Source organism: Diorhabda sublineata, chromosome 5, assembly GCF_026230105.1.
Source record: "Diorhabda sublineata isolate icDioSubl1.1 chromosome 5, icDioSubl1.1, whole genome shotgun sequence".
Taxonomy (NCBI): domain Eukaryota; kingdom Metazoa; phylum Arthropoda; class Insecta; order Coleoptera; family Chrysomelidae; genus Diorhabda; species Diorhabda sublineata.
The window spans coordinates 15,214,567-15,227,411 of record NC_079478.1 but is presented as its reverse complement, the minus strand read 5'-3'; the positions used below and the strand labels follow the sequence as shown (position 1 = coordinate 15,227,411).

General features: G+C 31.3%; 1 protein-coding gene and 1 non-coding gene across 7 annotated transcripts in view; both read right to left on the bottom strand.

The window, feature by feature from the left end:
- LOC130444656 (cytospin-A-like) overlaps positions 1-12,845 on the bottom strand; it is a 170,514-nt gene that overhangs the window by 120,373 nt on the left and 37,296 nt on the right. For 3 of the 6 annotated variants that reach the window (XM_056779921.1, XM_056779922.1, XM_056779925.1), the window contains exon 2: positions 1,927-2,012. In XM_056779921.1, the coding sequence (XP_056635899.1) occupies positions 1,927-2,012 (86 nt within the window). Of the gene's footprint in view, positions 1-1,926; positions 2,013-10,240; positions 10,398-12,845 lie in introns of those variants that run through there. The other 3 variants (XM_056779920.1, XM_056779919.1, XM_056779926.1) reach the window with 3 other exon arrangements.
- Trnac-gca (transfer RNA cysteine (anticodon GCA)) lies at positions 1,600-1,671 on the bottom strand. Its single transcript has one exon. It is a non-coding gene; the product is annotated as a tRNA-Cys (tRNA).

Sequence of the window (12,845 nt, the reverse complement as noted above, 5' to 3'; positions counted from 1 at the left end):
TATATATATATATATATATATATATATATATTAATGGAGCCAATGTTGTAAATTAAAAATTATTATCAAAATATCTGGTTTCTTTGTTAGGTCGGAAAATTTATCAGATAAACCTCGTATACCAACTGCAAAGTGGACAAAACCACATCCATGTTACAAAATTAAATTAAATTCCTTGACATGTTGTGAAAACTTTATAACTTTTAGCGATTATTATCATACTATAATAAAGATTAGGAATTGATAGGATCTTGAACAAGTGAAGAAATATTTGCCATTTTCCTAACGATTTTTCTTGATCTTCAACATATTGATCATAGTCCGTTATTGCACTCACAACCTCAAATATTATTACTTTAATTTGCTTTGGTTAATCAGAATACGTCTTGTATAAATTCTAGATTTGTATTTCAAATATTTATTTATTATTTCCAGCCAGAAATGATGTACCTAAAGTATAATGTTTAAACGAGTAATAACTATATTTTATAATATTTAGGTCAATATCAACATCCAATTCGAATCTTCCGGTTTGTTGAATACCGTAACTTTAGTTATACAAGTTTCAGGTATAAAAAAAAGTGGAATTTAGTAGTCCACCGTCTGTACGTTTCTTAAATCCACAATTAAATTCATCGAGGTCACTAAAAATTCGGCTGATATTCACAAATACTTTTAAAAAAATAGGAATCATTATTTTTTACTTGAAAGCTGAGATTCAATAACAACTAATTATATTACAAATTACAATTTACATTGATCAATAGATTACCTTCATCATGAATATCAAAATAAGAATAAAAGTTAATTTTTCCTTAATCCTTACATCTCAAATATTAAATTATTTAGAATTTTTTTACCATTTATAGCTTTTTCGTTCTTATGAATGTGAACCATTTCTAAAAATTCTCTTTTTCGTGTATTAGATTCCGTTCCAAGAATTTTTTAATCTTTATAATTGAATTTATGTTTTATTGATATTCCAAGGTTCGTTAATGCAGTTCTATTTTTTTTATCGTATTGATGACCTCTCAGTCTATTTTCTAAATATTTAGATGTCTGCCCTATGTAGACAGTCTCACAATTTGATATTTGAGATTTAAGGACTAAGGAAAAATTATTAATTTGATTCTTTGTTACGGCAGAATGGAATATTTATATAAAGTTTGCTTTGGACAGTTTCCTCTTCCATCACCATTTGTGCTATAACACTTGAAATGGAAGCCCCCATAGCACAACCATAAATTTATTTGTATATTTCATTTTCATATTTGAAGTTAGATGTTGTAAGTGAAGTTCTATAGCTTTTATAAATTCGTTTTTCTATTTTCTTCAATTTTTTTTTTCATTTTTTCAATATATATATATATTATAAAGAAAGAAACTAAGGAAAAATTAATCTTTCTTGTTAAAACAAATTTCTATTTTGATTTTATTCTTATTTTGATATTAACGATGTAGATTGTAAGTGATCTATTGTCAGATTTATTATCATATCTTAATACAAACTAAAAGAAGTAGAAACGTCAAATTTTTAAAGAAACTGATATTTAAAAATACATATATTAACACAAAAAACATTGTGCGCTATAAAAAATAAGGGGGCACCCGGGTTTGAACCGGGGACCTCTCGATCTGCAGTCGAATGCTCTACCACTGAGCTATACCCCCTGTAACACTTAATATTTTAGTATCGTATTCAAACCGTTAAATGCGACTGTCGTGTAATAACTAAAACGTTACCTTCTACATAGACAACCAACAATACAGCGGAATGTCAGATATGCTGCCTATACCAATATAATTTACATGAAATCGTTATTGGATGACTTCACCATAAATTAATTTTATTGAATGATGAAACATTTTATTATGTAATGAGTTAATAAGACAAGATCTAGTTGAGTAATTACTAATTTAACTTACTTTTCTGCAGTTGAAGAGCGAGTTGATTTATCTGGCGGTTTTTTAGCTGGTGTATTTTTAACAACGCGGTGCCTAGTTGGTTCCTTCTGAAATAAAGAAAAATAAAATTAATCAATTTCCGAATAATATTTAACAAACTTTAGAATTATATTTTGGTTAATCATTATAATCATGTTTTGCATGAATGAAATTAGAAAAATATAAAAAAACATGTGTTCTGAAAACAAACCCTTTGTTTTTATTTTCGAGAATATCAAATCTAGATCTGTTTAATTTGATGTCTTAAGTAGTAGGAGTAAATGGTTAAGTAGCAATGTAATAATATAGGTAACCATTACTTTGTTTGAATAACAGAGTACCAAAATATATTTCTAATAATCAATTAGGTCGAAAAATATTGCTGTGATAAATTTTTCCACAAACTATAATGATCAATGATACTAAGTGATTAGTGTTGAAACTCAAAATATTTTTCTAGATTCAGATAGATGAACAATGAATGTAATAAATACTATTAAACAAATTAGGGAAAAAGCATACATAAACAAAATAAAAATTGTTATTTTTAGATTTTGAATAAGCCTTTTAGTGGCTTAAGAGAAAATTAAGAAAAACTTAGAAGAACAAGGAGTGAAAGCAAAAATTCATAAAAATAATAAATGACAATGAGACAGTAAAAAATTAGTATCCTTACAAAAAAAGGATAAACAGATAAGTATAAAATATATTGTTCATCCTGGCGCTAAAATTTTTTTTGGGAACGATGAAAAAGAGGAATTTTATAAAAGGCAACTAATCGTGCATGCAAATGAAGTAATATTAGGACAAGAAAACTTTAACAATATTGGAGATTGAAGAAGAAAGAATTGAAAACTAATATGACGAAAATTAAAATAAAAACATAAACTTCAATTATAGTGCTGAAGGGGGAGAAAAGCATAGATTGAAGAAAAAGTAATGGCAACAGACCAAGTTAATAAAAAATTAATATTAACTGAAAGAACAATCTAATACAATGGAATAATGAGGCCCACATCAATGTTATACATGAGAAACGATAACTAAAAAAAATGAAAGAAATAAATGTAAGGATGAATGAAAGAAAAATTATATTAATTCTAGGTCAAGTAAAAAGGTAAGATTAGAAATAATAGCAAAGCCTGGAAGGTCAGTAAAGGTAGCAGAGGATTCAGACAGTGTAGTTAGAAGATGGTGCCTGATAAACCTTTTAAAATGCTGCGCAACTTCACATAATTGGTATTGAGTTATGGCATTAGAGAAATAAAAAAATAATGTGTAGATATAAAATTCCATATAATGAATTATATATGAGACAAAACCGCTTTCAACATCAAAAATCCACAATCAATATCGACAAAACTGTACTGACATCAGAAGCATAATTCTAATTCAGAGGTTTATTAAGTCTTCCTCTTCTTCTCATGCCGTCTTCTCATTGAAGGTTGGCGTCCACGTTTTTAAATGCGTCTCTGTCCCTCGCAACATGAAACAATTTTCCGACGCTGAGATTTATCCATTCTCTTATGTTACGGAGTCAGGATTTCTACTTCCTGTCGATGCCTTTCTTTCTCTTTACTCTGCCCTGCATTATGCTCTGTAGCAGTAGGTATTTGTATCATTGTATTGTATTATATATTAATAATTGTCAACAGCTTTCTTTTGCCACCAATGCATCTTAGTACTTTGTCGTTGGTGATTCTGTCAGTCCAGGGTATCTTCAGGATGCGTCTATAGAGCCACATCTCAAATGCTTCAAGTTTTTTGATCATAATCATAAAAGTCTCTAGGTACTATATTCAATTGTTATTTGCATTAAATTAGGTCGTTTGTATACAATATGTTGTTACAACAACGACATACTTAGATAAAAATCATAAATTGATATAATTGTTTATATAGTGATATCAATGATATCAAAATAATGATTCGTTGAAATAGTTTATAGAGGAAATAACTCAAAGCCAAAGGAATTTAAAACATTTTCACATAACAAAATGATAAAATCAGGTGCGTTAGAGATAAATAATAGTTTTGGGAGACATAATTTAAGTTTGATAATGTGCCATATCCTTAAGTGTTGAAACAATAAGTGACAAGTTTGAAAGATGCTTTGAGTAAGTTCAGTCTACTGTAGAGGTTAACTGCGCAGTTCAATTAGACGTCGGTATGTACGATAAACCGCACAGATCAATTCCCACAGGCGTTCCTGTGAATCGTAACGTGGGTGGTCGGTTTCTGAGGAGAACACCCTAAAATAAGGGAAATTTTCTCGCATGTAGAACATGTACTACCGTCTTCCAAGCCGAGGTATTCGCTGTGATGGCATGCGGACGTGCGATAGTCAATCTACGCCATAGAAACACAGTGATCTCAATCTGCTCAGAGCTGCCATACAAGCCATTAAAGCCGAACAAGTGTTCTCTAGGCTAGTGGTGGAATGCAAGAAAGTCTTACAAAATACTCGCCCGATTGGGATCGGGGAACTCACCAATGGGCCTACAACCTATCCTTGGTGTAGCTAAAAGTGTTTTATCGGATCTCTCGATGGCCTGCTTGCAAGGCAGGCTTGGTAGAGATGATATAGACACCTGGCATGGGATAAGCAAAGGTACACATAGATGGACCTTGTGAGTCTCACACCAAACACATCATAATAAATCTAAGTTGCCATCTTCACACCATGGGCATCACGGACGATTCGGAGTGCTGTTGGTGCATGGTGGAGGATGAAACCGCAGGCCACGTCATTTGTGACTGCCCAGCACTCACACGAATACGGTTTATATACTTGGGCAAGCCTCATAGCTGGCATCAAAGAGTTCAAGGAAAAGCGCCTGAACGGCTTGTTAAATGACATCGGCCTTAGGTAACGTCAAGTGGGGCACGACAGGCCAATCTGAAGACCTATGTGCTTAACGGCTCTTTGGCCATCCACAATGTTACTATGAATTATTGAACGAGTATGGCTACCATTAGCCAGATAGTGTTTAGTAGAACCTGGATCTTTAACAACGCATTAACGTAAAGTTTTATTTCAAGTTGGCAAAATATTGCTAGTAAAACTCACGAAATGTTGAAGTATATATGCTACTGTGAATGTACGAAATGCACTATATGTTAAGATACTCTGGTACCTGTTAACATCCACCAAGGTAGTTGGCGAATGACCGTTATTTATCTTTTTCATGACTGCCTGATTGATATAGAGAAATAATGATGTGTGAAAACAGAAGTTCTGGGCCAGTATATGACTACTGAAGTCAGGTTAGGTTAGGTTAGGTTAAACAAACATAACCTCTTCGTTACATGTGTTAAAACAAAATAGCGTAGCGACGCATTTACGACTGTGGTCAGTGAGTGAAGCAGCGTGTATTAAAGAGAGGACAGTATATTTGACGTACTTGCTTTTCGAACAAACACTGGCGTTTGTTAATATCCACACAAATTGTAAATCGCCGAATCTAAGTTTCACAGTATCTCCTCCGTGTATGTTAACATTCACCGGTGTATGTCCGATTCAAGTATAAATTAAGAACAGTTTTCGAGTTACACCATCGAAATTGGTGATTGTCGACATACACTGGTGCATCTTAACATTCACTAATATTGGACATTTACATATATATGGTGTTAATGTAGTAACTCTGAAGAGTATTGACGTTAAAAACCTGGGAATAAGTCAGTTAAGGACGAGGAACAGTCTAAACGTCTTTCGACTTCAAAAACATGTACAAAAAGTGGACAAACTTGTTCGTCCGAATAGGGGATTGACTATTCCCGACCTTAGTGAATATTTAAAATCTGATGGGTACAAAGCATTTCAACAGACGATTTGCAAATGAGACAAGTTTGTTTGTGTGGAATTGAAACATAGTTTTTGTGCAGATTCGGATTTCATTGACAAAATTAATACTAGCAATAAAAGGTAACAATAGTTGGATATCAAATGTATAGTCACATCACACTCTTTGTGGCATAATTTTGAGAAAAATCTTAGATCAAATTCTCAAAAGCATATCCAGGATTGCGAACCCACTTCAACGAAATTAGGAACTATATTATGTTAGTTTATAATATGCAAAGATGATGGAAAGCAGTAATCAGTCGAAAAAGTTTCCATCATTTTTTCAATTGTAAGATATTTTTTCCTAATATATAAAAATTAAGTGTTCGAGATTAAATTTGAATGAAAGTATCGTATGTTAACAGTAATACATGACAGTTATTAATTGATAGGTGCCTTTAAAAAATGTAGCTTTAATAATTGAATCACCGAGACAGGACCCGTATATAAGTCTACAGTTAGACTGCTTAATATTCATTTTATTATTATTTTTTTAATTACTAAGTTGGAATTTCTGGAACCGTTGGCGATTTTCATACCGAATACACTGTTTACACGAAATCTACATCAACACTCACAATTATACTGTCTGACGTGCACTGCGATAACCAAGTTGTCGTCTTCAGAGAATGAAGGTAAACTAAAACATATTAACATAACTTACTTGTTTTATACTAACTTTTCTCACCAATAAACGTTCTCCCGCGAAAATTAATTCCAGCGGGAAACCCTCTTTGGCATGAATCTTCACATTCATACTATGACTACTAAACTAAGTTTAGAATTAATTTTCGCGGCAGAAGGATTATTGGTGGAAAAATTTAGTATAAAGTCTAATCATTAAATTTTAGTTTACCTTCAGTCTCTGAAGACGTTAACTTGGTTATCGAAACACGCGTCAGACAGTGTAATCGTGAGTTTTGGTGAAGTGGTGGTGTAAACAGTGTATTCAGTATTTTAATTATTGTCTTTTATAAACGCTATTTCTTCATTAGATTGTTCTAGCTTTTTAATTTTTATTCGAATACTCCGTTCTTCAAAAAGCTGGCGACATCCAATTTAATTTTAATTGTTCCAGCTTATCTAAGTGTCATTTCTGTAAATAAATGAACTACGCAATGAAGTAATTTAATACAATATTTATACATAAAAAATACAAAAGACGATATTTTTTAAAATTTATTGTCTTGACTTTATTCATTTTAAAAACTGAAGAAACGTTATTTTGGCTACTACAAAAGTAAACTTCATTGGATCAAAATACGAGATGCTATAAAATAAACCGCTTTACTCATCGCTTTTATACGATCAAAGCGTATAATTTTCAGTACCAAAATACTGCACAATTTTTATTGCTATCAAATGTCCAGGCGTGCGCCAACTTGTGATTTCAATATCCGTCATAAAATTTTAACTTCTGTTACAATGAACTCGTGATCGTAGTTGTCATGAAGATAAATAATCTACTGATACCAGATTAGAGGGACGCTTACATAAAAGATTACAGTTTAACATAAAATTCAACTGTGCACTAATACTATTATCGATTTGGAAGAATTATTTAATTGAAGATTATTGGTTTAGGAGGGACAAAAAAATCGTTACAAGAAGCCGCAAATTTGTTTAATGATATATATCCTGACAGAATTGCTCATATTTCCAAGTCTACAGTGTCTTGATATTCGAGGAAATTGCAGTGTAAAAAATATTTCTAGTTGTGGACGAAAAAGAACAGTCACAAACGAAGAATTGTGATTCTAACTGTACAGGAAGAATCTAAAAATTCAATATGAAAATCAACAAAAAAATAAATTTTATGCGTGGATTCCATCAAGCATTGAATGAAGGTGTTCTTGTTGAACGAAGCAATTATGAAAGAAATTGATGTGAATAATACAATCATGAATAACTGTGTTTTCCGATGAAGTAACATTTTGTCTAAACTGACTTTCAAATCGACTTAATTGCCGGTATTGGTCGGATAATAATTCACATTGGATAGAAGAATTTCATATATAATATCTACAAAAGTTGAACGTTTGGTGTGAAATACTAAGAGGAATAATAATAGAAAGACGCATTGAATGATGATAAATATCCACAACTTTTATGAGATCAGATAGAACCAGAATTATTTCGTTCGCTTCCCAATCGAAATAATAATTCAGTTATCAGAAAAAATTATGGTTCAGCACGATGGAGCTCCATCTTATTATGCTCCTAGGGTAAAACAATATCTGAAAATTGTATTTCCACAGAGGAGTGCGCAGAAGGGGTTATTTGTTTATAAGGCTTTACCCCAAAGTCTTTGAGAATTAAAAGATCGAATTAGAGCGAAGGTACATATAACCCTTAAAATGAAGCAAAATTCGGAATGATAATTTGTTGATAGATTAGGATATTGTCAGACACTTTGAACTATTGTAAATAAATGTTGAATTTACATTTATTGTTAATTTTCTATTAGATAAATATTTCACTAAACCTGGTACCAGTATATTCAGCAAGATTTTATTTACTTAAAAAATGATAAATACAGTGTTATGCATTATGCAAAATATTGCCAGATTATGTTATATCTCAACAAATGCCACTTAATCCACTTAATAGCCCGGTCATGTTAGACCAAAAAATAAGAGTGAATCTACAGAAATTCCCACCAAGCTGAAAATCAGTAACATTGTTTAAAATATAGTTAAAAAAAATTGGAAGTTCCCCATCATTCCAGTGTATGAAAAGAATTTTAATCAAGGTCCAAGAAATGGGTTTTTCGAGATTTTCAGCAAAACGGTGAGTTTTATCATAAAAATACCTTAAACAAAAATTGTAAATCATAGAATTATCTACAAAAACGTACTGTTTCTGAGATATAATGATTAAAAAAAGTCGTAATAGCTCAACATCAATCGGAAATCTATTCATCAAAAAGTTTATCTACTTTTGCAAAGTGTGAAGATCATGTACTATTTTTACACGGAATAACTGGCTGTGACACGACATCTGCATTTTACAGAAGGGGTGAAATAACAGTTTACAAAATGTGTGGAAAACAAGATTTAGTCCAATGTACTGAATTTTTTTAAAAACAATAATTAAACTCGACAAGCAGTTATTACCAACAACATTCGCTTTCTTATTTCTATGTACGGAGCTCCTAAAAAAACTACCTGTTGAGATAAGTATCGATATACATGTTTCGGTAAAAATATTGAAGGTAAAAAAGAAGTTCAATTGGATTGTCTTCATCCAACCTCAGTTGCTGATCAATATCTTTTTCGGGTATATTATCAGGTTCAAGTGTGGCTTGGTTATCAGCTAGACCCTACAGACATGTTACGAGATGTTGGTCAACAATACATTAGGACCCGTTCAATCTTTACTCCACCTGATACAGAAAAACTGATAAATTCAAGTTTTTGCAACCGTAAATAGGAATGCAGAGTAAAAAAGTCGGACTGTTTTGTTGTCTGGCATGTACCCCTTATCAAGGCCGGTCGTACTCTAATATTGATTGATTTGAAAGTTACGACTCGGGCGATTAAATTTCACAACTTTGTTTGAATTTGATTCGCTTTTATCTTCTCAATCTCTGCTAATATTAATTATTTTGTAATAGTTTCAAATTAAACATGATAACAACAGATCCGTGGAACAACTTTTAAAACTTTTTGAATCATTATATCTCAGAAACAGTGGCTAGTAGGAAAAATAGTATTAATACGTTTTTTGTAGATAATTTTATGATCAATAATTTTTGTCTGTGGTATTTTTATGATAAACTTACTGTTTTGCTTAAAATCGCAAATTAACTCATTTTTTTTACCTTTGACTTGGAATAAAATTTTTTCCATACACGGGAATGATTGGAAACTTTCGTTTTTAATTATATTTTAAAGAATTTTACGGATTTTCAGCTTGGTGGAAATTTATGTTGCTTCGAATGTCTAAATTGACCAGAGTAGAAAATTTGCAAACACCATTATAGATAGTATACAAAATATATAATTATTTATAAATAAGTGTCACACCCATTTTTCTCTATTCTTCTTTTAGTTAGAGTTGATGGGTTAGAGATAGGTAATCATGAGACATACTAATATGAGACTAAAAATTAGATTTACTTTTCTCATTTATCTGGGAATTATCTCATAATATTTGAATGATAAAGGCGGGCAGAAGATGTAAGTATATTTGAGAAAAATGATACAAATTATTTTCCTTGCAGAAAAATAATCAAAGTAGACAGTTCATAGCAAGATCTATTTCAACAATTTAGAATTAAGATGGTTAAACAACAGACATATTTTACAAGAAACGTAGTTTAAAATATTTCACCTTTACAGGTTATTCTCCAACAAATATGACACATAATATTTATTACATATATAGTAAAGATAAACTTGAAAAAAAAAATAAAGGACATGTTTAAATTAATTTTAATGACTTTACCTTAGGGAACATCTCATCTAGTAATCCCATTTGTTAAAAGTAGGAATAAACTAGCACAAAAACCACTATATTCTTATGAACAACTATTTTAAAACGGACACAATATTTCTATGTAGTATTTTAGTACATAAAAGGTAGCAGTATATGATCTTATCTTATCTCATTTTATTTATCTTCCGAAAAAGTCGTATACCTGTGTATGTGTGCATTGTGTACGGATTTACACGAAGTTTTGTATCATAAACAAATGCATCATTGCGAAATTTGTCAACAGTTTATTAAAATAAACTTCATAGGGTCATACTTGAGATAAACTATGACCCAATAGTTATGAATCGCCTCGTATGTATTCTATTCCGTTATTTCCTAGTACTTAGTAACAGATGAACTACTTTATGCAGAATATTATTAACTTTTAATTGTGATTATCTATAAAATTCAGCACAATAGTTAATCGCTGTTGATTTCAAAGAAGAGAAACGATATTATGCATCAGTTAGATTTAATTACAGATAATATAACTATAAAGAATCTATGCTTGAATCGAAGTTTACTGTTTAATATATTCCCGTTTACAGTTTCTCAACTAATTAATATGTAGACCAGGGGTGGGTAAAAAACGGGTGGCGTTAGAAATATCCTTGAAGATTTAGATAAAGCCTCGGGAAAAATTGGGTCTATTTAAATCAAAAACAGAATCCATGAAACACCTCTATGAAAACATTGAATCGTAAACACAAATGCATTTCTATTGGCCGAAGCTGTCGGTACACAATTTCTTTGAAATATTCCTGTTAGACAGTCTGCGATAAGCATTGGCGTGGCGTGAGATTTACTTAATTTATAAATTCTATGAATAAATGGCGTTCTTTAGACCATTGGCAAATGAAGACAATGAAATCGCACAGTGTAGTGAGAATAAAGTTATTTTAATTATATTCGAATGTTTAAAAAACGAAAATATTCATAATTAATCTAGAAATTTCGGGGATGACAATAGTAAAAATTGCTGTTTGAATAGGCCATGCCCTAAAGAAAAACGCAGTAATAGTTATGAACAACGCGCAACTACTTAAGATACCAAATATTAGTAGTAACAAAGCTCAAATTTTAGCATTTATGTTTATGCGATTGTAAAAAAGATCCAACAAACAAAGAATTGCTTACTGTTATTAAAGGTCTAAAGGTAGAGAAAATTTATTATATTGGCAAGCTGTGCAAAGAGCAGGGTCAGACTCTTCTCAGACTACATCCTTACTATTGTATATTTAACCCTATAGAGTTAATATGGGCCTAAGTGAAATCAGAATTACGAAAATATAATTAGTCTCCAGAACCGAGTAAAGAGGTTGTAGAACTCGTAAAGAAAGTTCTAGCAGCAGACTGTCAAGAGTTGTGGAAAAACTGTGTTGAACATGTTATCAAAGAAGACGAGTATGTGGTATCACCCTCTTTACAACTCCAGTTCAGACGATTCTGACTACCATTATTATTTATAAAGATACTTTGGAAATGAAATGTTTCATTTTATTTTGTTTTATTTGCAAAGAAACCATTTTCCTTTATGATTTTTGCTTTGAAATTTTATTTTCCAGAAAAAAAGAATGGGGTACAGTTCACGTCTGGTACCCTGTTTAAACCAAACTCCCTTACAGGCAGGTACATTTCCCTCGTCTATTTACGTTTTATAATTTAATAATCAGCTGTAGCTGTAGTTAACAAGGTATTATAATGAATTTTTTCTAAGTTCCAAGTAGGACTACAAATGCATCTGTCTAAATAATATATATATAATTAATATATGAATGATATAATACTTTCTCGAATAAGATATACATTAAAATAAGTCATAAAAATAATTCATCAATAAAAAAATTCAAATCGAGTCAATTCTATAAATATCAATTTTTTCATCATTTCATTTCTTTTGATGCACATTAATAGTGAATTTCTCAGGTTTTTTAAATAGTTTTCGTTCATTGTATTTTAAGTAATAATTAAGTTAATTTATTCAGATGATATTATTGAATATTTTACCATTTTTTTCTATTGGATAATGTATAAGGCGGACTGAAGAGTTTGTATATTGGTACATAGATGGTGCTACTAATATTGCACCCATATGATTTTCAGTCAACTCTTACCTTTAAAAAACACGTGTATAAATTTAACAGCTATCGTAGTAACAGTTTATGAGTTGCAGAATTTTGGGTAAAGCAACTTTTGATTGTTTGTAAAATGGATGAAAAGAAATTTGGTGCGCAAATTAGCAATAATATATTATTGAAGCTAGAACTTGTTAAACATTATTCAGACTTCGCCTCAGGAAAATCAACCGTTGAGAAGTGGTTTAAACGAAGCGAAATGGGCACAGAGGACCATGTAGGCTTCGGACATCTCGAAGAGGCTGACACTAACGAAGACATCAGAAAAAGTCCACAAAATTACTTCGGATAACCTTTAACTAAAGCTGACACTAAGATATCTTAGATCCTGAAGATATAAAGGAACGTGATAGACATATTGTGAATGAGTATTTGAGTATGCGAAAGCTCTGTTACAAGTGGGGGCCGTGCGAGCTCACAATCTACCAAAAACAACGAAT